This window comes from Microtus ochrogaster, linkage group LG4 (genome assembly GCF_000317375.1).
Source record: "Microtus ochrogaster isolate Prairie Vole_2 linkage group LG4, MicOch1.0, whole genome shotgun sequence".
NCBI classification, from domain to species: domain Eukaryota; kingdom Metazoa; phylum Chordata; class Mammalia; order Rodentia; family Cricetidae; genus Microtus; species Microtus ochrogaster.
This window is the reverse complement of record NC_022030.1, coordinates 30,836,967-30,859,918: the sequence shown is the minus strand read 5'-3', so window position 1 is coordinate 30,859,918 and position 22,952 is coordinate 30,836,967. Positions and strand designations below refer to the sequence as shown.

The following is a 22,952-nucleotide window of genomic DNA, read 5'->3' as shown; positions in this document are numbered from 1 at the left end:
TCATCTTGCTTTTCTTTCTTTTGTGTATTTCATTAAACATTTTGCCTGTACCATCAAGCCAGTTACTGCTTCTAACCAGTCTTCGGCTTTCTCATTCTTCCGTCTGCATGTCACCCAGTTCCGACTTCCTCACGTGTTTGTTGTTCCCTCTGTTTTAAGTGTTCTTCTTTTGGCAGCTATGAACTTCAGGGACCTGTTTTTCTCTTTCTCAGACGCCACACGCGGGTCTGCTGTTAAAAGGTTTTCTATCTCATTTGCTCGACACCCAACCAATGGTACGTTTGCTTTTTATTTTAAAAGATACTCCCTGCTTCATCCCTTTTTAATTTTTTTCTTTTATTTTAAAATGTGGGATACACAGTATCGTGTATTTATCCGTCTTTCATTTCAGTTGGCATACAATCCCAACTTACTTACCAAACCACTGATACTGTCTTCTTCTCTTTTCTGTTGTGATTTCCACAATAATTGAGCATCACTCATGAAATTGTCCAATGGCCACAGTAATGATGAGCCTTAATTCTGAATTAACACCTGGAAATTCTAATTTCTTAAGTGATCAGTTTATATAATTTTTAAGGATACAATTACTATTCCTAAATTTCTTCTTAATTCTTAACATTTTTTTCTAATTATTTTTTTGATCACATTGTTTTATTGAGTTATTCAACAAAATCCAAAGCAACCCATGTCAAAGAGCCCAGTGAGACATGTCTCTGTAAAGGTCTTGGGAGCCAGCTGCCGCGAGGGACACTGCAGCAGACGGCTGGCTCTCTGTCTGAACAGAACTCGATGAAGTGTGGACGGCTCCGGAGACGGTCCAGGATCAACCTGTCCTTGGGTGGCTATACCTATGGTTTACTGTTACCCAGTAGTCTTCGCCTTTTGGTGCCTTTGCTTTTTCTGAACATTTGGAAACTTCCTGGTCGAAAGAAAACTAAAGTTAAAAGAATCAGGTTCCATTATAGTGACGCTGGATAGGAGTGTGTCCGTGACTTCCATTATGAATTGAGTTGTGGTGTTTTAGGTTTTTGCTAAGAACTTGATGTCGATCCAGGCGGAATAGTTACTGATTGGTTGTGTTTTGGGAATATTTTGTTTTGCTTGAGGTGGAGCCTGATATTGTAGTCAGGCTAGCATAGAGCTCACTGTGTAGACCAGCTTGAATTCAACCTTGCAGTCAGTCATCTTGCGTCAACCCTCCTGAGAGCTTGGATTACAGACAAAAGACATCATACCTGGCTTTCTGTTTGCTTTCAAATCCCACATAGACTTTGCTTTCACTTGTAGTGAAGTAAAACTGCAAATAAGTCTTTCAAAAACGGACTTTTATGAAGCCTAAGAATCGACACACAGTTATGATCTTCATTTGGACCGTTTAACACTTCTGCATAACAGCTGGCTAAAACTTATTTGACAAAGTTAAGAAGAACTCATCCTCAAGTGAAAATTTAACCAAATAGCTTAATATGCTTTGCTTCAGTGTAGCTGTTTAAATGTTACTTTTTGGAGAAAAAAAAATCTGATTTGATAATAGTTGCAATTTCTAAAGGTAGCATATGCTTAGTAAGTCCTAGAAGAAAAGCATCTCACAGAAACCACTACAGGAGCTATCATCTTTTGTATGAGTGCCTTTGTTTTTCACGGCAAGCTCTGGGTTTTCTGGGAAACTTCTATGTTTAACTAAAGGTAAAAGTAGTACTTAAATTTAATTGAAAATAAGAGTAATTTTGTATTCCTTTGGTTTAGGCTTTTTCTTTTAAATGTGGCTTGTCTACATTATGCAGCTTATTGCATAGAAGTATATTCCTTTCAATTCTAGAAATATTCCTTTGGGGTTTTCGATATTTCTTCTTCTTTAATGCTATTCTGTCTTATCTGTCCTGTGAATTGTCATGTGACGTTTTCACTTTTTATTTCCCATGACTTTCATGTTATTTCTGTCTATAACCCACATCCTGGACTTCCCTCCCTCCATCTTTAGCTAAGGAACATGGTGCACAAGTGTCTTCTGGCAGTGTTAACCTTACTTTCTGGGCCTCTGTGCAGAATCCCTATCCCTCAGTGGGTGCTGCTCTGCTTCCTCTGTGCAATTTCTAGGCTCCAGTGGTATGTTTTCGTAGTGTCCAAACATGTCAGCAGGGTGGCTTTTGAGGCTGCGGCACGAACCCTTTCATTGTACATTAAGAGCTGTTTGAGATGAATGGCAAGAGTGTAGTCTAGAGCAATTTGATCAGACATCCTTTGCTGTTTTGAAATTCAGCAGGCAAATGAAAGGAGCTCTCACAAAAGACGGCTGAGCACCCTGAGAAAGGAGAAAAGCATATTGTCTAGAGAACTGCAAAGAAAGGAGTTGTGCTTGTTTGCATGAACCACTTGTACTTAAGAAGAAAGGGAGTTGTAAAGCTTCGTTCCTCAGTGGGAACTGAGTGAGGTGCTTTAGCTGCTGCTGTGCCATTTTATCGTTGCTTTTGTTTTGTCTAACATTACATGAAATGATCTGTCATACTTTGGTTTGCACCTGGAAATCTAGCATTAATTTTATTAATCCTTTGGTTATTTTCATAACAATATTCAATTCCCTTTTTAAAATGTTCCCCGTTCCAACTGAGAATTCCAGCAATTCTTGACTTCCTCCCAAATTGTAAAGAAATCCAATAGCATGTAATCACATAAATGATCATATGTCTATGGAGAAGAGCCTAGTTTGCAGTCTGAGTTTAGATGACTTATTTTTTTAACTAATAATAATCTATTTTTATGTAAATTTGAGTGTTGGGGATATTCTTCGAGAAGACTTAACTTGAATTTTGGGAAGCACTGGTTATTTTTAAAGTATATGGCAGTAGCTTTTAAAGCCATTCAGTTAAATAAAGTTTAAATAGATAATTTTATTATTAAATTGAGGAACTAGTTTTTTTGTTTTAGGAAAGTAATTTGTGTGTATAAGTGCTTTTGTGTTATTGATTATATTAACATATTGCTGCATGATTCATCATGAAAATCTTGTATGCCTGTGCAATGGTTAAACATGAATATATTTGCAGTTTATTTGCTTTTTACTTGGTCTATCTTTGCTCAACCAGGGATTTCAAAAAATGAAATTATTGCCGTTCAGTAAAGGATTGTTTAAGAATTTTAAGTCCAGCCTGATTGAGGAAGTGTTGCCCAAGGACCACATTAGGGTGTTAATGGCCTTAGAGAAAAATTACAATTTGTGCTTCACAATTAGCTACCTAATTAACTCCTAAAATTTGTGTCTGAATTTCCCTTCTTTATTATTTAATTGCTGAAGTACATATTATCAAGGTACTGTAACATCTTGGTCTAAGGGAAATATAGCATCAGCTTGTTCATCTGTTAAATAGATCTGACATTGAAAGATTAAAAAGTGAACATTTATCTCCCCTACATCCCAGGTTTTCTCCTTCCTGTACTTAGGTTTTTGTGACATTGGAGCATTGTGTGCATGCTGTACTGTCTGATGACATTTAAAGTGATCATGGTCGTATCTTGTTTTGGTTCCATGTTGCATAGCATCTGGTGTCATGACTTGAAAAATCTTGTGTGTTTGCATGTAAAAAACCTGAACTTTCCAGTCCTAAGTAAGTTGCCTTGCTTTCTAATGATTGAGTTTTGAAATAGCCAACCTTACTGTTCTATTGTTTGTTTCTTCTCTTTTAGGCTTTGAGCTGTATTCCATGGTACCGTCTATCTGTCCTCTGGAGACTCTTCACAATGCCCTGTTTTTAAAGCAAGTGGATGACTTTTTGGCTTCCATTGCTTCTCCATCAACTGAAGTTCTACGCAAGGTCCCTGAAATATGTATGGAATTTACCTTTGCTATATTTTATTATTGGACAATAGATATTACCTACATATAACCCAAATTTTAGCAATGCAAATTCAATAATAATTGTGATAGAATTTTAAGAGAGATATAGGTAAAGGAATAATATTAGTAATTCCTTTGTATTACACATGGGTAGTAGACTGTTTTTCTTGATTCTATACCCAAATCTTTTTTTTCACAAAAAGTAAACAATATCATTGAATTAGCACCTTTTTAACTCTTTTAACTATACATGCTGGAAAGCTCACATTCTTTTTTGTAATTTACAGAATGGTTCACATGAACTCACACTTGCCCATCCCTCACCGTATTTGCTAAATAGTTGAGACATTTAATTGTAACTGTTGTTTTGTTTCATTTTTTGAGACAGGGTTTCTCTCCCCAATTCACAGTGATCCTCCTTGCTCTGCTTCCCAGAACCTGAGATTATAAATGTTGTGCCAGCACGTTCAACTTTTTGAAAGGTGTTTTATCAAAGATACCAAATTAGAACAAAAGGCTTTTAAACTGTATTTCTTAAATTAAAAAAAAAAAAGTCTGAGCCAGGCCATGGTGGCACACGCCTTTAGTCCCAACACTTGGGAGGCAGAGGGAGACCATCTCTGTGAGTTCAAGACCAGCCTGGTCTATAAGAGCTAGTTCCAGGGTAGGCACCAAAGTTACAGAGAAATCCTGCCTAAAAAATAAAAAAAAAAGTGTGAAGAATGCATTCGTGTGGATTAAGAGAGTTCCTCGCTATATAAGTTTGGAATTGACTTTGTTCTCCCTGAACCTAGAGATACATTGATGTGTGAAAGGTTCAAATTTTATAAACAACCCAGGTTTTCTGCAGCATTTTTTGTTATTAGGACAATTTTTTTTTTCTTTTTTGCAAAGATTAAACATCAGGTGGCACTTGCCATTTTTAGCTCAGCGCATCCCTCAGAATGTTGAAATTTCCAGTTTGGAAAGCATTAATTTGAGGAGAGAACTATTCTAGTTACATCTTAGAAAACCACAAACTTTCGTTGCATATTATCCTCTTTTCGAATACGCTGTAAATATTTTTTTGCCTGAGCATAAAATGATGGACATGGAAGTTCTTAGAATTAATAGCACTTTCCAGTCTTAATGTCTCTCCCCTTTCCTGGGCTATCACATTGTATATTTGAGGAGTACTGTTCATAGTTTAATCTGTCCTAATGATGTTCCTCCATCCTTCAAAGTGATTATACCCTTTGCCATTTCTTCTGCTTCCGGTAGTATAGGCCAGCTGTCAGTCAGTAGTGATAATGAGGATGTTTCTAAAGTATTTCACTTTGGAGCTATGTTTGGAAAGCAGACTTTAATTTCAGATCTTCTATATGAATTGTCAAATTCTAAGCATCCATAAACTCCAAATGAAGTAAATTATAAATAAGAATGGGTCAGGAAAATAAAGATAGTCTCATTTTTGTTATCTACAATTTAATAAAATGCACAGTGCTGTTCCCTGTAATAGGAGACTGCATGCTGGTTTCCTGGCCACCCAGACCGGAGTTATCACACAGAAATTATATTAATTACCGCACTGTTTGGCTAATAGCTGAAGAGTATTTCTAGCTAGCCCTTACATTTTAAATTAATCCATTTTTATTAATCTATCTATCGCCACAAGGCTATGACCTACAAGTAAGGTTCCAGCATCTTTTTCCTTAGGCAGCTATATGACATCTGCCTGAGTCCGCTTCTTTCTCCCTGCATTCAGTTTAGTTTTTTTGCCTAGGTCTATTCTGCTCTGCTATAGGCCAAATATATAGAAATATATAGAAGCAGCTTCTATATTAACCAGCGGTAATAAAACATATTCATAGCATACAGAGGGGAATTTCATTTATCTCCCCTTTTCTGTCTAAATCAAGCAAGAATTACAGTATTTCTTTGTGAGTCTAAAATTTTATATCTAATTTATCTTTTATCATAACTAAAGTCATAGTTAAAACTATAACTATCTGTCTTCAATTCCATCAAAGACCCCAGAATAGATAATCCAAATAGTCTCTATTATTGTGTACTGTTTTCCCCTAAACTTCATGTTTCACTGCTCCCCTGAGCTGAGGTTTTCAACTCTTCAGTTACAGAATATAGAATGAGTCTCATAAGTGAAAAGGTCTTCCGGCATCTATTGATGCTATTTGATTTTAGAAAGCTTGCAGTTCATGACTTGGAAGTCATACAGGAATGATGTCTCTTTGTTCTTAGGAAAAATATAATGTAATAGCTAGAGAAAGATAATCCTAAAATTGATTCCATAGTACTCTTATTTTGTGATGGCTTCATTTTTTTATAGTTAGTGAATCCAGTTCATTAGAGTAAATTATTATGACATTAGTAAGGTGATTTTAGATTCCTGTCCTGTTTGTTCTGATGAGCTCTTCTCTGTATCATGAGATTTTACTCAATGCTTTCAGATTTTTTAAAATTTCATGTTGTTAGCTATTAAGAGAACTGGATGAAAAGGTGTGTCACATAATGTAGTCCAAAGGACTGGATAGACATGGGGGGGGCAGTGTAGATCATTGGGCCATAACCAAGATTCCCAAGGACCATTGAAAATCCATGACTAAGAAGGAAGCTAAATGTTTAGAGCACCTTATTTTCTGTGACTTTTCATTCAGTAGAACTTCTTTGATACATTTTATTTTTAACATGGTCTTTGGGGAAAGTTTCCTGTCAAAGGAAAAACCCTAGTAGATATTGTTAAGGACAATCAACTAGTCAGTTGTTAAACAGTACTAAACCCGAAGTCTGCTAAAGCCTTTGTTACACCCCACCCCAATTCTTTTGGACTACTAAATAAAATGTGCCAGTTATGAAATAATCTGAATCTCATATTTTATAGACCAGTTACAGAATTTATACTTAGTATGAATACTGTGACTTTGTTGTTTATGTTTAATTCTCAGTAAGCACAGGACTGTAATGATTCTGTGGTGTTTATAGCAAAGAATAAATTGCTAATCTAGTTTGTCTGAAGTCTTTTCTTCATTGAGAATAAAATCCAAACGTTGTGATTGAAGACGACTGACAGCAGTATCTTACCAGAGCTTAGAAACTCATGCAAGTGAGCTCCCTGTGCTGCCTGCGTGCTGTCTCATCTCTACCCGTAGGACTTCATAGCCAAAAGTTACCTCCTTACCTGCTCTTGCTGTACCATTCTGTGCCCCCGTGTTGAATAGAAAGCTGGGCTATGGATAAATTCTCCTCCCTTCATGGAAGATAACTCTCATCTGTGTAAAAAGAAAGAGAACCTGAATTATTTAACTGCTTACCATACAGTTATCTATTTAATAACTATGATATGTCAGTAGATGAAAATGCTCATATATAAATAATCCCAAGTCTGCACTTATCATTAGGATTTTTTCTTAAAAATTGCTGTTTGTTACAGGCAATAAAAATAAGCCATGAATCCCTGCCATTTTTTAAGTGCCTCTTAGAGCAGGATGCAAGTAGCATGTTTCTCTGTGGATTTGGGGTGTGGGGGTTCTTCGCTGTATACTGTTGAAATATGTATTTGCAGTATAAACATTTATTTGAGTTAAGGCTCTGAGAAAACTGCCTTTTTATTAGAAAGCTGATTTGGCTGAATTGACTGGAAACCTTGTCTTTTCTATTATATACCTGTATTTATTACTTACTGGACATATTTTTACCCACTAAACCATATTATTAGAATTTTTGTAGTTGGGTTTTGTGGCACAGGCCTGTAACCCTACCCTCTTAGGAGACTCTGGCAGGAGGATCACAATTTCAAGGTCAGCCTGGGCAGCAGAGTGAGTAGAGAGTCAGCCTGACTGAGCGTCTTTGGCTATCTCAAAATAAAAAGTAGAAGAAGGCTAGGGATATATGGCTTAGTGTTATAGTACTTCTAGAGCATGTATGAAGCTCTGGGTTCAACTCCCAAGATTGTAAAAATAAGAGTAAAAAGTGGTTTTGTAGTGTTACTATATTTTGTTTATTTCTTTTCAGCTTCTATGGCCTCACGTTCCAGCCCGGGAATGAGAAGAAAAGTCTCATTAAATACGTATACACCTGCAAAGATCCTCCCAACGCCACCGGCTACCTTAAAGAGCACTAAAGCAAGCAGCAAAGCAGGTTAGAGATGCCCTTGAACTCTGGATTCCACACAGCAGTAACAGTGGCGGCAGTGTTTTTCCTGATGCTGTAAAAATCATAGCGTTTCCTACTGCCTTCCCAGTAGTGATGCCGAATTCAAAATCTAATGCACATGTCATTTATATGTGTTTTTATCTATGTAATCTTCCTTTCCTCTTTTGCTTCCGTGTTTTCCTCCCGTATCTCTTGGGCCTAAGGCATCATCATTTTATGTTTAAAAACAAAATGTTACCTGGTGCTTTTTTATGGTTGTGAGCCTAGCCTTTAACGGCTGAGCCATCTCTCCAGCCCTACCTGGTGCTTTTTATCTTCCATTTGTAGTCTGGTGATGTGACGCCCACATTGAATGCTTTTGCCAGCATTTTTGTTTTAAGTGCTTGCTAGTGTGATTGTATGCTGATCCTTTTACCATGATTGCCAGTGACATTCTCCATCTTCTTATTTTTCTCTGCTCGCTAACTCTGCTTCTCTGGTCTGATGATCTTTCTCCCTATTCCCTATCCCAGATGGGTACTGCAAACCTGTTCATTCTGTGGTTTCACAATAAAATCACATGGCAGAGATGTCGAGATTATTTTCCAGTTTGTAATATTTTTAGATTTTTCTTTTTAGTATGAACTTATGGTTTGGAGTGAGACGGATATAGTTGTTAGTTCTGTGACCTACCTGACACTAATCCTTAGTCTCCACTAAGAAGATCTGGATAATGATTCCTTTATGGAATTGTCAGAGGTGAATACACACGTGTGAAGTACTTGGCTACATTGTAAACATTCACCGAATGGTAATTTCTTTTATTGCCGCTTTCCTACAGCTAACCTCCATTTCTGCCAGATGAACAGATCCCCTGGTACTCTTGCCTTGTGAATCAGTTGGTGTTTTAAATAGATTTGAATCTTCTACAGTCAGATAAGGGCCATAAAGCTCATGTCCAATACTGCACAGTTGTCGTCAAAATAATTTTGATGTATTTAATATACAATACAAAACTGACATTTGTATAGTTTCTTTTACTAAGAAATTAGTACTGTTTTTATGTCCATGGCAAAAAAACAACAACAACAACAAAAAAACAAAAAAAAAAAACCAGCAGAGGAGGAGGTGTGATTGGTGTCTTGGTGTCAGTCAGCCTAGCCAGTAATCAGGGGACCAGAAGGTTCGGTTGCTCTTGGGACTATAGAACATGTTGCTGTTCCTTATATACTAATTAGCCTTATACTTATTTTTATTGTTTTCTGCTTTATTTTGAATTGATTGAGTAATCTGTAGAATTTCACTTAAATATTTGTGTTGCTTTTTGTTGTAATTTTTTGCATTATTCTTTTATTGCTTTCTCTAAATACATAATCTTAGCATTTCATGGTCTGCTTGGAGTTAGTTGCGTACCATCCAGAGTAATACATAGAAAGGTTGCAGCTTCCTTCAATTTTTCTTTTACCTTTTATTTCGTCTGTCCTTTCTATGTGGTTATCTCTGTGTATGTGTTAACTCCACATGCAGTATAAACAATAGAGTGCAATGCTGTGATAGTTCCCTTGAGTAGTAGTTTATCTTAAAGAAACGAAGCAGGGTGGGGAGATAAAGCTCCATACTTCTCCACATTTGCCATTCTCTGATGTGTGTCATTCCGTCATCGAAGTCTGTATTTCTCACTCGTTTCATTAAGCATAAAACTCTTTTACCATTTCTTACACTTTGGCAACATCATCTTTTTATTACAACAGAAAAATGTCTTTGCCTATTCTTGCAAGGCAATTTTGCTATCCAATTTTGGATAGAATTGATCTTTTTCCTTGACAACCCACTGATTTCTGGTTCCCTAAGAATGTATTTCTCTAAGACGTGCTAGTTAACACTTTCCGTTTTCTCTGCCTGTGCCAGTATTCTCGTTCTGTGTGTGTCTGTGTGTGTGTCTGTGTGTGTGTCTTTCAGTACTCTGATTACGTCTGCTTCTGCTCTTTGTCTTCATTCTTCCTTTCTTTGTATTTTTGGTGTAATCCTCATTGCTGTTTTCTTTTTTGCCTCAATTTGCTGTTAAATCCAACCAGTTTTTATTTCAGTTATTTTATTTTCATGCTTTAATTTGGAGCATCCTATTTGATCTTAGGTTTTCTTTCAAGACTTTACAAGGTTTTATTTGTTATAAGCATAAGGATTTATTTCACCACTGAGCATGAAGTTGCTGCTCTAAAAATTGTTTTTTAAGTTATTCATTTTTTGATTAGTCGGTGTCACTTTTCCCCTTTTTAAGAAAGACGTTTTTCTGTTTCCTGTTATGTTAAATATTTATAATACCATACATTAATCTTAGTATATTAAGTAACTTTAGTTAAATCATAGACATTACAAATGACATGTTATAGAAACTTTGGATTCTAGTATTTGAGTTATATTTCTCCAAAAAAAAATACTGTATTATTTTAAAAGTAAATAGTTAAATTTGCTGAACTCAGATTGTACAATTATGTCCCTGGAAGTGACTGAGAGCTCACAAATTCAGTTCTTTTCTTGTAGCCTGCTCTACCTGAGGCTTTCTGTGGATGCAATAGATTAATCATAGTTCATGTGTGAATTAAAGTCTCTTCCTTTCTGTCAGCTGTAGTTGTCCCAATACTTGTCATCTGCTTCTTCATGCTAATAAGACTAGCTTTTATGCTGGAGTTCTAGCCAAGTTATGTGATGGATATTGAGACCAGTTTTCAAACTAAAACATGTTGATTCTTCTCTAGTAACTATCTAATTCTGTCGCTTTCTGCTGTCTTTATACACTGTTGTTATAGGAGTTCTTCTTGTCTTGGCTGAGTGCTTGTCATATGAACAAATGTCAGCCTGACAAGCCTCAGCCTGTGGAGCAGAACTCTGGCTGCACTCTGGGTAGCTCTGTGACTGGCCCTGGCTTTGATGTTGGGTAGACACAAGTTCTGCCTCTCAGTTCTGCAGCCTTGCACAGTAATGAGATGGAAGGTGTAGGAAATATGGTACCCGTAGGGAAATGATATTCAGTGCTAAGCATGCTTTATATTCCTGTCAGATATAAGTAGAGACAGTTCTAATGGGCAGTTGGATTTCTGTATCTGGAGCTAATGGGGAAAAGCCTGGCCACAGTATAAACGAGATTAGCAGAATGGATTATACTTGCAATGATGAATTTGAGTGTTTGCCATGAAGAGTATAGAACTAAAAAGTTGGTTTTGTGAACATAGTCTTTTGTCTCAGTCTTCTATATTTGTGTTGAGTTCTAAAAACTTAAAATGTTATATTGAAAGCTTATAATGATTTTTTACAGTTATAGTAAAATAGTCCATCCCCACCAGCATGATTTTATCCTTCATGACTTGTGTATCTCACTGTCTCTTCTGTGGGTGCAGCAGTCAGCGGACCATCTACAGCAGTTGCTTCTCATACCTCAACTCGGAAGAAGAGCTTAACTGGCAAAACTGAAGGGCATGAACACAAGAAAAGCACTGGGAAGAAAAGATGAAGTCGCAACAGAATTGAAAGTTCCATATACTTAGAAAGGAACTTGTTGCTTCGCAAAAGATGTGTAAGAAGCCTTTATGAAGCTGTTCAAAACCAGTGATCCATGTGTTAGCAGACTTTACTTTATATACCTGTCTATTTGCTTTAAACACCTCCAAAGCCAGAGGACCCTCTGTTTTTATCCCAATGAAGAGCTTTGGTGGGATCTAGAAATGTTCAAAATAATGTCTATCAGCTTTCTGTGTGTGACAAAATACATGACAAACTACTGTTGTTGTCACTGTGATGCTTACCATGTGCCTATGGCAAAGACAAAGGACACAAAAATCCGGCTGACTGGTACCAAAGTGCACTCTGGTCAGGTGACTCTACATCCTTACATCTCCACAAGATTGCATTCAGTACGATTGGACAAGCAAGATCACACATTGATGACTTTTCTTAAAGTGCATTTCCAAAGAGATCTCGTTGACCATTTACATTAGAATTTTTTTCGTTGTTGTTACTATACCATATGCTGCAATATTTATTAGCTGGAGAATATAGAACATGAATTATTTTTTCAATTTGTGCTTTGAATTTTGTATTGTAAATTATTTAAAATATTACAAATACAGGTGGGAAAATTATACCTTTATACACATAAATTTGCAAATTCATTCATAGAAAAATATTTTCTTTATACATTTCTTTACCATAAAGAGTACTTGGTTCATCAGGAAAACCTTTTTTTTTCTGTATTAGCAAAAAAGGCATTTTTAAAGTTTTTTTTTTTTTTTCATGAGCTGTAACTGGTAAGTTTATGAATCTTACACTTAATTTTCAGAGTTTTTCTATGGACTCAGATAAAAAATGGGAGTTGTTGATGTGAAGCTGAATTCTGCTGTTACTAAGTGCCATCTCTGATATGTGTGTTGTGTTTCCATTCTTATGTTCAATGCATTTGTTGATTTCACCAAGAAAACTCAAAGATTGAGCATTTGTAGTAAGTAAATGTCATTTACAAATGATGAGATTTGGAGATCACTGTTGAAATTTCATCTAATATTTTTACAAAAAGAAGAAATCACTATCCTTGGTGCTTTTTCCCCTTTATGCACAAATAATTGTGTGAAACATTTGAGATTATTAACAAATGGAACAGTGCAGCCTGCTAAATAAAAGTCAGGAATTGGATGTGACATGACATAAAGCAGTAAGCTATAGCCCCAGGCTTATGTTCAGAACTACTGCACCCTTATTGTACAAATAGAGCTATTATAATTCTTCAAAAGTAACTTCTAACCTTAAATCAACCTATATGAACTGATTCGTAGAGAATAGTTATTATATTATCTTGGTTGCTTTAAAAGGGATGAAATACAAAAGTTAAAACTATATGTAATTAAATAAGTTCCTATACTTCATTTGAATGTAAATGAATTAAATGGATTTATGGTGATATATCTTGTAAACAATTGAATGTATGTTAGTTTTCTGTATGTGAATATGTGGTTAATATGCTCATTTTGGGGGGGTGAGGATACTACTTTTATTTTTTAAGTGGAATGAATTAAAATTCTTTGTAGAATAAGATTGACTTGAATGTCAAGTGCTTTGTGTTCTTTGTTATTTTATGTTTCAAAATAGAAAGTCCCAATAGCATTTTATATTAAGTAATAATCAATAAAACTTGTTAGTGGCCATGCACATAGCAGTTTACTGTCTTCCACCTTAGAAAGTATGCTAGCCCTCATTTTTCTCAGTTTTATTTAGTAGTTGTAATTTTATTTTATTTGCCAAAATCAAGAGTATTGCTTAGTAAGCTTATTGCTTTGAAGAATCCTAGAATTGTTTTTAAAAACACACTATCAGAGAGTCTCTTTTGTACTAGCAAAATAGTTACCCTAGACTATTTATGGAAGCTTGTATGAAATATCTGTTTCTTACAGGACTCAGGAGATGTGGAGTTTGAGAGTTTTCAAATACTAGAAGATGTTTGTTTTTGCAGCGTTAATTGACCAGCCAGGAAAGAGATGAAGAAGCCAAGCTTGAGGAATTATCAAGTCATCCTGAGGTGTCAGTCTTCCTTATTTATCTTTCATTCTTTCACACTTGTACTTACTCACAAGTGTAAGGGGGCATCATAGCCATCTTGTATTGAAAAGCAGTGTGCTCAGCAGTCGTATAAATGGACAGACTATAGAGGCAGAAGGGAAGTGACAATGTGACTGAAGCATATGACATTGTGTTCAGTGTTTATACACAGCAGAAATGCAATAAGCCAAAGTTAAAGTTCCTCGTGTAATCTAATTTAAAACTAATTAGCTGTTGAGAGACTTTAACTGGGAGGAGGGTTCTTACACAGATCGGGGAGGAGGGGGTAAATAACACTAGGGATGTTTGAAGAAGCCCTGGGAAGACATTATGTTTACTTTTAAAAAGTTATATCTACGTATATACACACACACACACATATATGTGCACGTATCTGTATAACTTAAATGGAGTTAGGTGTAGGTATACTAAGAGTTCTACAATAACTCAGAAATGGAGTACAATAAAGGTTTATTTATTTAGGGGCAGACTCACAGAAAACAGTGATTAGCAGTCATCTGCATGAGTGGGGAACTGGAACCAACAGCCAATCTACACATACTTTTACATCTGCATATATAGTACATGTGACCACTCCCAAAGTGGGTCAGTATCTTAAAGGCTATTCGCTGAAGGAGTTCCTGCAGTACATCCCTGTTCTGTCAAAAGAATTCTAAGTCTAATACAGAACTGTATACAATAAGAACAAATATCAAGTATAAAAATTAGAATTACAATCAGCATGAACAATATCAAGCAAGAAACATATGCTAAATGTTTCAGTAGTTATTCTATCATAAGGTGTCTAAGTCTTTTATTAGAAATGGCTTGGCTAAGTCATAAGAGGAAAGTAACTATGACTATCTAGTCTTCAACCCCATCAAAGACCCGAGAAGGGAAATAATATTACTTGAGTAAACAGGAAGTACAATCAAGCAACTTCTAAAAGGTTGAAGAAATGGCAGAGACAGCTGACTACCTGGGCAATCACCCCAAGTTTCATTTGCAGTGTTGGGGCAATGAACTATGGCTAAGGCCTAGAGTAACAGATGGACAATTTTCAGAGGCAGGAAAATTTGAAAGACAGTCTTAACCCTGTTTTGGCAATGTTTGGCAGTCTTTTTGTTTGTATTGTACTTGTCCAGTTAGGACATCATGAATTTTGTCATGGCCCAGGCAGGGGCAGTACTTTCCCCAAAGGCTAGTTTTGCCAAGAAGAAAACAAGCTCCAAGTAGAGTATCTTTTGTGCCCAACATTCTCTTGGGAATAGATTGGTGCTGTCAGGAGCAATCATGTCTCAAGTCAACAGAATCCTAAGTTATATTGAAGTATTTGAAGATTACCTATCTATCTGAAATATAACTGTACATCTAGAAAATCTAACTAACACGACTACAGTGATTATTATTTATGACTATTGATCTGTATTTCTTCATTATACATTACATTTTTAAACAAGATGCACAACAATACCTTAAACAAGAGCAAAAATATATGTGCACAGTATAGCAAATCAACCTTAAATTTGTATCAAAAGACCAAAGTCCATACCAAGGTAAAGTATTCATCTCTATATATTGTATCCCCCTGATTTATTTATTTATTTAGAAATGAACAGTGACCATTAATTACTTATAATCAATCCTTTTAAAATGAAAACAAACATCTATAAACAGTCATTTGGGAATTTGGGCATAGTTTCCTCCAAACTGCTTCCTGCTGTTTGTTGAGCAAGGTATTTTTAGGGGTTCACACAGACCCTTCAGAAGGCTTTGTTTTATCAAATCACATTATCCTGGAATGAGTCCACAGGTTCTCATCTTCTGTGGAAACAAAAACAGAACCTCTTTTCCAAAGTAACATATCCTTAACTTAAATAAATTTTGAAATCAAAATACCTTTAACATATATATTATATATTATAATCTAATAAAGGTTTACTTATTTAGGGGTAGATTCACAGGTAAAGCAGTAATCACTGTCCTCTGCATGAAAAGGGAACTGAAACTGAATCCAGCAGCCAAGAGGGCCTGTACATGCTTCTACATCTGAATATATAGTACATGTGACCACACCAAAGTGGGCCAGTGTCTTAAAGACTATTGGCTGAAGGAGGTCTTACAGCAGTTAGGAGTTATATCATATGCCACCTGGAGTGGTAATGCTGCCCTAAAAAGCATAGGCTGTCTTAACAAAAACCCCAGTTCCTGGAACGGAAAATTTGTTGAGTTAATCAACGTAGACCAAGAGACTCCCAAAACAGTATAGTATATTGCCTTTGCCTCCCAGAACTTGAAGGACCTATTGCTGAAGACACCACACACTCTGAACTCAAGGCTTGAAGGAATCACCTTGGATACGAGTGGTAACAATATCCAAAGGTCCTTTGCAAGCTGCTAAAATAGAAAAAGTTGTTAATTCTACCCAGCTATAGAGCCTGTGAGTCACAAGGGTGCCTAGCCCAGCACAATGTTCCCAATGGTGTAATAGTAGCACTTTTATCTGGGGAGTAACTCATAGCTGTGTAATTGAACTTGAGACCTTTACACAGGGAGGGAAATCTTGCCTAGTACTATGACCAAGTTAAACACCTGTGACTGGAGAGGTCATGAACCCTAGAAGATAACCTACTTTTATTACTTTCCTAAACATATATAATTTCTACTTCTACTTTATTTTGGTTTGTATTTATGTTTTCTATTTTTTGTGTTCCTCTTGTAGGTATTAGGGTATAATTTACAATGGGTTTTGCTTTACAACTAATATTAAGATATCTTACAAGAGAGGTTTGTATAGCCCATGTAATGTACTTTTGGTATTATTGCCTGTAAGATTTTTAACTTCTTGTGGCTATAATTTTTCACTGTAGACAAGAAACTACCAATTAAAACTGTCTTAAACTGTTAGAGCAATCATTATACATTTCTTAAGGTCTAAAGGCAGAGTTGGCTCCAGCCTCCTGGCTATCTGCACTAATATTATCAGTAACCTGACTCCTCCCATTAAAATAATACAAAGTTTTATCCCAACAGTATTTCACCTTATACTCACAGGATCACTGTCATTAGCAATCAGGGCTACATCCTTGTTCATTATCAGCCCAGCAAAACTTGAAGGCCATTCTTCCTCATGAGGCTCGATTAGGACAATTGAAACGGCTTAGTTGACCAACTATCTGTCCACCCCCATGTTATTAACATTCATGGAAAATTCCATGAGCCTGGAACTGATGGCCAGGTCAGGCCACCAGAAAGAAGCCTTAACACTTTACATTTTGAACTAGATCAGTGTTTCAAGATATTGAACAGTATCTATAAGAAATGGAGGTGTTACAGTAGCCATTTAAGACAAGGAGCCAAAATGAAAGCTACAAAAGAGTAGCCTAGGCTCCTTCTGTCTTATCTCCCTCCTGTGGACAGGCATGAGGAGTGATGACATGCAATTCCAGGAGGAGAATTCACTGGGTTTTTTTCCTGTGGGTTGGCTTCTCCTGGGCTTCTCCTGCTATTGTGTGGTAACAGGAAATGCTCTAGTGTAGGCACTTATCCCATTTCCATAATTTTAGACAAGGCTCTGGTATTTCCCCCTCAGATTATGTCATCTTCTTTGGAAACTATTATCACTCGGTGTCTAAAGGTGTCAGCATTCTACCCAAGCACCTTCCTATTTGACCTTCACTGCACTTAGCAGCTCAGGCTCATCAGGACTAAGACTAAAACTTCTTTTAATTTCTTCCTTTAATTTTGTTGAGGAAAATTTGTATTTCTATTTTCACATATGAAGGTTTTTTTAATTGTTGAAAACTGATAATTTCTTTCCATTTTCCAACTAGGCGTCACTTTTTTTGTTGTTCATTACAAATTTTGGGGAAATTAATGATAGTCCTATCTACAATATGCTACTGTCAGAATCAAATCAAATGACATTTAGTAAAGTATAAGGGGAAAAAAACAGATCTGAGACATTATTTTTATTCTTCTGATGTATTAGGGTAGTATATTGTCCAAATGTCAGCCAGGTCTCTCATTTCAGTGGCATTTCAGCATTTTTAGAGCCAAGGATGCTCTCATAGCTTCTGAAACTCTATTATGAATACATGTGTTGCCAAGGGAACAGCCTGTCTAATAACAATCTAATAGGTACCCCCCAAAGACCAAGGTTATTCTAGCATCTTCCCTATTGAAAAAATATATTTAAAATGAAACAATCCAATCTCAGAGCATGTTAGAGCAACTCTAGCAAACTACCATGTTTACTGTTTAACAAAATGAGGCATGCACTGCCATGCATAAACTTCATATTGTAACCATTGTGTTACCCCAGGGGATAATGGAAGCACAATTTAGATGCCCATTTTAAAGCTTTTATAAAGATGTGCCTTGGTGAAGAAAGCAGGCCCTTTGTCATTCCGTGTATAGTGCTTCAGGAGCACTTGATCTATGGAAAGGTTTTTGTTGTTTTTTTTTTTTTTAAAGAAAAAGTGAATATGTCTTCTGGAAATAGCTTGCTGCTTTTAAAAATCCCATTTTAAGCTACTCAGTGCTCAAGAGAAAGCTCAAGAAAAGTGGACGTATGAATAGATTGATGGAAAGAAAAGGGAAAAGAGAGAGGGATGCATGAAGCATAATGACAGAACACAGATTCTACCATATTGCTGAAGAGTATTGTTGCTTTCAGGAAAGAAACTAGAAAGCATATAATTTAAAAAATTGTCTCTTTGGCTCTATGTAAAAATTCAAATTTGTCTTGTAGTGTCAGTGCTGAAAATTCATGATGAAAATAGGAGTCCTGCATGCTTCAGAACATCTGGAACCATTTTTATAAGTCACTTGCCTTGTATACATGGACCGTGCCCCAAGAGGGGAAGCCACGCAGTGGTCCATCCCCCTATGAGACAGGCACAACCAGTTTCATGTAGAGAAATGCAATTTTGAAAATTTAAAATTGAAAGATTCAAAACTCAGGGAAAGCATGGGATTCTTTCAGTAATTAAAAAAAATAAAAGGAAGTGTCCAGTTTGGAGTCATATGCCTAAAGTCCTCCTGCATGCCAGGTTGTCTACAGGCTGGGCGGGCAAGGAAGCCAAGTACCAACAACGAATGGATGTGTGGAAACTGCTTATGCTGTTTGGTTGTGATGATTTTCTAAATCTCGCAAGGAAAGAACACAGTGGTCTGCTGTCATGGATAAGGAAATGGGAGAAAGACCTCAGTATTCACCTCAACGCGCCTCTGTTTATGTGGGAAACCCTACACTGCTCTGCATTCCATTGGGTCTTGATTTTCTGTCTCTAACCCACAGGGTTTGCTTGAGGTCCAGAAACTTCAGAATCCACATGGCTTGCTTTTCCTTTCCCTCTTAGAATTTTCGAACATTTTGTAGTCCTTCTGCTATCCCTGTCACCCTCTGTCATCACAGTTACCATGCTCTTTTGAGCTCTTGCTTCAAGAACGTAACCAGAAAGTTAATGGCCCTTATTCCCATCATTACTCCCTCTTACTCCTTAATGTGGTTCTGAGCAATGTTTTGAGAATTATCAGCGTGACAGAATGGAATTTACTTAGATGATAGCTTCTTGTTGATACGTAGAATATGTTTAGTTCTTGGTGTTGGTGGATGTCATAAATGCAAACTAATTTTTATATTAGCCAAAATAAAGCATTATTATAGGAATGTTTCTGTTACAACAACAAAAATATATGTATACAGGATCAGTCTTTGCAGGCGGTATCTTCCCATAAACTAAATGTCCATAAGAGACAATTTTAGTGTTCAGGATTCCAACCATAGGTGATATATTAGACTTGTCTGATTAGCTGCTGCAATGACATCTGTAAAATTGATCTTAAAAATGAACATCTGGCTTCTGACTTATTTCTTATAGCAGAAAACTTGTTTGCCAAATTTTTTAGTTACTGTTCTATTCCTGTGAAGTGATGCTATGATCAAGGCAACTTTTAGAAGAAAGCATTTAACTGGGGGCTTGCTTACAGTTTCTGTGAGTGAGTCCATGATTATTGTGGCAGGGAGCATGGGGGCAGGCAGACCTGGTATTGGAGCTGGAGCTGAGAGCTTACATCATGATCCAGAGCAGGAGAGACTGCACCTAATCCTTCCCAAACAGTGACACTAGCTGGGGACCAAGCATTCAAGCATATGAACTTATGAAGGACATTTCCGTTCAAATCACGACACCAAGTATAGTATAGGAGAACTTCTTACCTAATTGCTAGATCTAGGATCTAAGTTAGCATTGGAAATTCCTACCAAAACAACAAAACACAATAGATTGCAAAATCTTGATGATCTCCCTGTGGTGAATATAAAGATAGCCTCTTTAAATATACAAATGCCCTTAGAAGGCATTCTTTACTTTAATGATCAATAATGCCATAATTGGAAGCTTTTCCCATGGTAGCCTGAGAGCAGGTGGGTTTTTTTTTTTCACCTAAAGTGTGCTAAGTGAACATCCTTTATAAGTAGATAATTATCCTCATTGACGAATGTATGAATATAAAAGGTCTTGTTTCCATTTGGAAAGCAACTTACCATTTGGTAAGGACCCACACACTCAATAGCAATCACAATCCATGACAAAATGGTGTCTGTGATTAGTTTTCCCATTCTGAACTCTCTCTCCCCCAATAGGTTGTGCACTGCCTCCCTTTTTCCTGGCCTGTACACACACTCAGTCCCATTTCCAAAAGACAGCTCCTTCCAAATCCACTAGCTCTTCTCCAGATATTTGCCTCCATATTTTTATAATAGTTGTGTAGGCTTATGTTTTGATTAATTGGTTTTGCTAGTATATATTGACTTCTCATTTTAAAGAGAATTTAACTTTCTAAGGGGCCCACTTTTCTCCCAGTGGTATGATATTCTTAAGTCATCAGTCGGAGCTTTACAGAATGCCTATGTAAATACTGTTTATTGCTTAGCCCAATAGAATGATAATTAGTTGTACATTTCTACATTGTACATTAGTTGTACAATGATTAATGTATCATTGTTTCTCACTCAGCAAATATATTTCAAGCTCTTCAGAGTCTATATTCAACATGATAGAAACTTATTAGTTTCGTTGTTCTCCACAAATATTTTCTTTGTGTTTCTTGTTTTTAGATAATGGGCTGCAAAACGAGAAAAAAAAACAATAGCAGCTATTCAGAAATAAATTCAATGTCATCCCACTATATATGAGTTATGCTAAGAATTCAAAATTAATGGAAGATTCATAAAATTCTCTTTTTATGTTATACAGGAGACATTTATGGTCCAAAAAAGGACACATAAACACAAAATATAATACATCATTTATCCAAATGTGTAGAACAGACAGACTCAGAACCCTGTCAGAACGCTGTATGAATACCTCAACATCATAAAGGCAGATTACAGCAAGCCCATAGCCAACATCAACTTAAATGGAGAGAAGCTCAAAGCAATTCTACTAAAATCAGTAATAAGGCAAGGTTGTTCACACTCAACATAGTACTTGAAGTATTAGCTACAACAATAAGACAGCTGAAGGAAATCAAGGTGGTACCAATTGGAAAGGGAGAATTCAAAGTACCTTCATTTGAAGATGATATGCTAGCATATATAAAGTGACTATAAATTCCACTGGGAAACTCCTATAGTTGATAAACACTTTCAGCAAAGTAGCTGGATACAAAATTAATAGCCTTCCTAAATACAAATTACAAAAGGACTGAGAAAGAAATCAAGCAAACAAGACCCTTCTCAATAGCCTCAAATTATATAAATTATCTTGGGGTAACTTTAACAAGCAAGTGAAAGATTTGTCTGATAAAACCTTTAAGAAATTGAAGAAACTGAAGAAGGTATCAGAAGTTGGAAAGATCTCCCATGCTCATAGGTCAGTAGGATTAATACAGTTTTTTTCTTTAAAAAAAAAAGCCATTCTACCAAAAGTAACCTACAAATTTACAAATTCACTGAAATCTCCATCAAAATTCTAACACAAATCTTCATAGGAGGGAGAATATGAGCAAGGAAGTTAGGACCGCGAGGGTTTGGTCTACCCCACTGAAACAATTTGCCTGATCTAATGGGAGCTCACCAAAGCCAGCTGGACTGGGAATGAACAAGCATGGAATCAAACTGGACCCTCTGAATGTGGCTGACAATTGGGGCAGACCGAGAAGCCAATAATAATGGCACTGGGATGTGTCTCTATGGAATGTACTGGCTTTTTGGGATCCCAGTCTATTTGGATACATACCTTCCTACGCCTGGATGGACTGGGGAGGGCCTTGGACTTCCCACAGGGCAGGGTACCTTACCCTTTCTCAGGACTGGAGGATGAGGGGGGAGGGTGAGTGAGGGAGTGGGAGAGAAATGGGAGAAGAGGAGGAAGTGGAATTTTTGAATGGTATTATTTATAAAACAATAAACAAACAAACAAACAAACAAACTGAACTCACAGACTGGAGAAATGACTCAGAGGTTAAGAGCACTGACTGCTCTTCCAGAGGTGTGAGTTTAATTCCCAGCAATTACATGGTGTCTTAAAACCATCTGTAATGAGACCTGGTGCTCTCTTCTGGCCTGAAGCATACATGCAGACTGACATTGTATATATAACTAATAAATAAATCTAAAAAAGCTGGACTCACTTGCTATGCCTGACTTATTTATTTTTTAATTTTCAGAAAGGGTCGCACTATGTAGCTTTATCCAGCCTGGAACTCATGCCTACCTCTCCCTCTGGAGTGCTGCAATTAAAGGTATGCCACCACCACATTCAGAGACCTACTTATTCTTTAAGAATCTGCCAACTCTAGACTAACGCTCTGCAGAGACTCCCTGATTCTATAAGACTTTTTTCTGAAGGTCCTGAAATAATAAAGTATTAACTTTAGGAAGAACAGCTGTGAAATTATAAACTACACAATAAATGTTTCCAGGTGGCTCATTATTTTACAACTGATTCATGTGTTCTTACATTTCATTTAAACTAGAGAAAACACATTATAAGGTATGTTTTATTGTGTGTGAAACACCACAGTGTCGTTTTTCATTTGCATTACTGATAAAAATGCTTAAGTAATGAGGAAGACCGTTTTTATGACTAAAAACAAAAAGATTTTGAGGTTTACCCTCCTTTATAACCTTAGCGACATGGCTATTGGTGATTAAAAAAAAATAACCTGAAAACCGTAAGAAGCAGTTTACTCAAATTTGTGCTGCTGTCCTAGAACCTGAGAATGAGTAATTTATAACAAACAAATTTATTCCCTCCCAGTTCTGGAGGCTGCAGAGCCCACTCTCAAAGTACCATCCAGCTAAGAACATATAATTGTTATCATCTTGACTGTCTCCCATCTGTATCCCTCTGATATGTATGGTGACATCATGACTGTCTCCCATCTGTATCCCTGA

General features: G+C 36.5%; 1 protein-coding gene across 16 annotated transcripts in view; it reads left to right on the top strand.

The window, feature by feature from the left end:
- Positions 1 to 13,043, top strand: part of Ppip5k2 (diphosphoinositol pentakisphosphate kinase 2) — a 58,562-nt gene extending 45,519 nt beyond the window's left edge. For 6 of the 16 annotated variants that reach the window (XM_013351601.2, XM_026786073.1, XM_005361346.2 and 3 more), the window contains 3 exons: positions 3,685 to 3,825; positions 7,844 to 7,969; positions 11,359 to 13,043. In XM_013351601.2, coding sequence (XP_013207055.1) covers positions 3,685 to 3,825; positions 7,844 to 7,969; positions 11,359 to 11,471 — 380 coding nt within the window. In that variant the 3' untranslated portion in view covers positions 11,472 to 13,043. Of the gene's footprint in view, positions 1 to 176; positions 276 to 3,684; positions 3,826 to 7,843; positions 7,970 to 11,358 lie in introns of all 16 variants that reach the window. The other 10 variants (XM_013351597.2, XM_013351600.2, XM_013351598.2 and 7 more) reach the window with 3 other exon arrangements.
- The last annotated feature ends 9,909 nt before the right edge of the window (positions 13,044 to 22,952 follow it).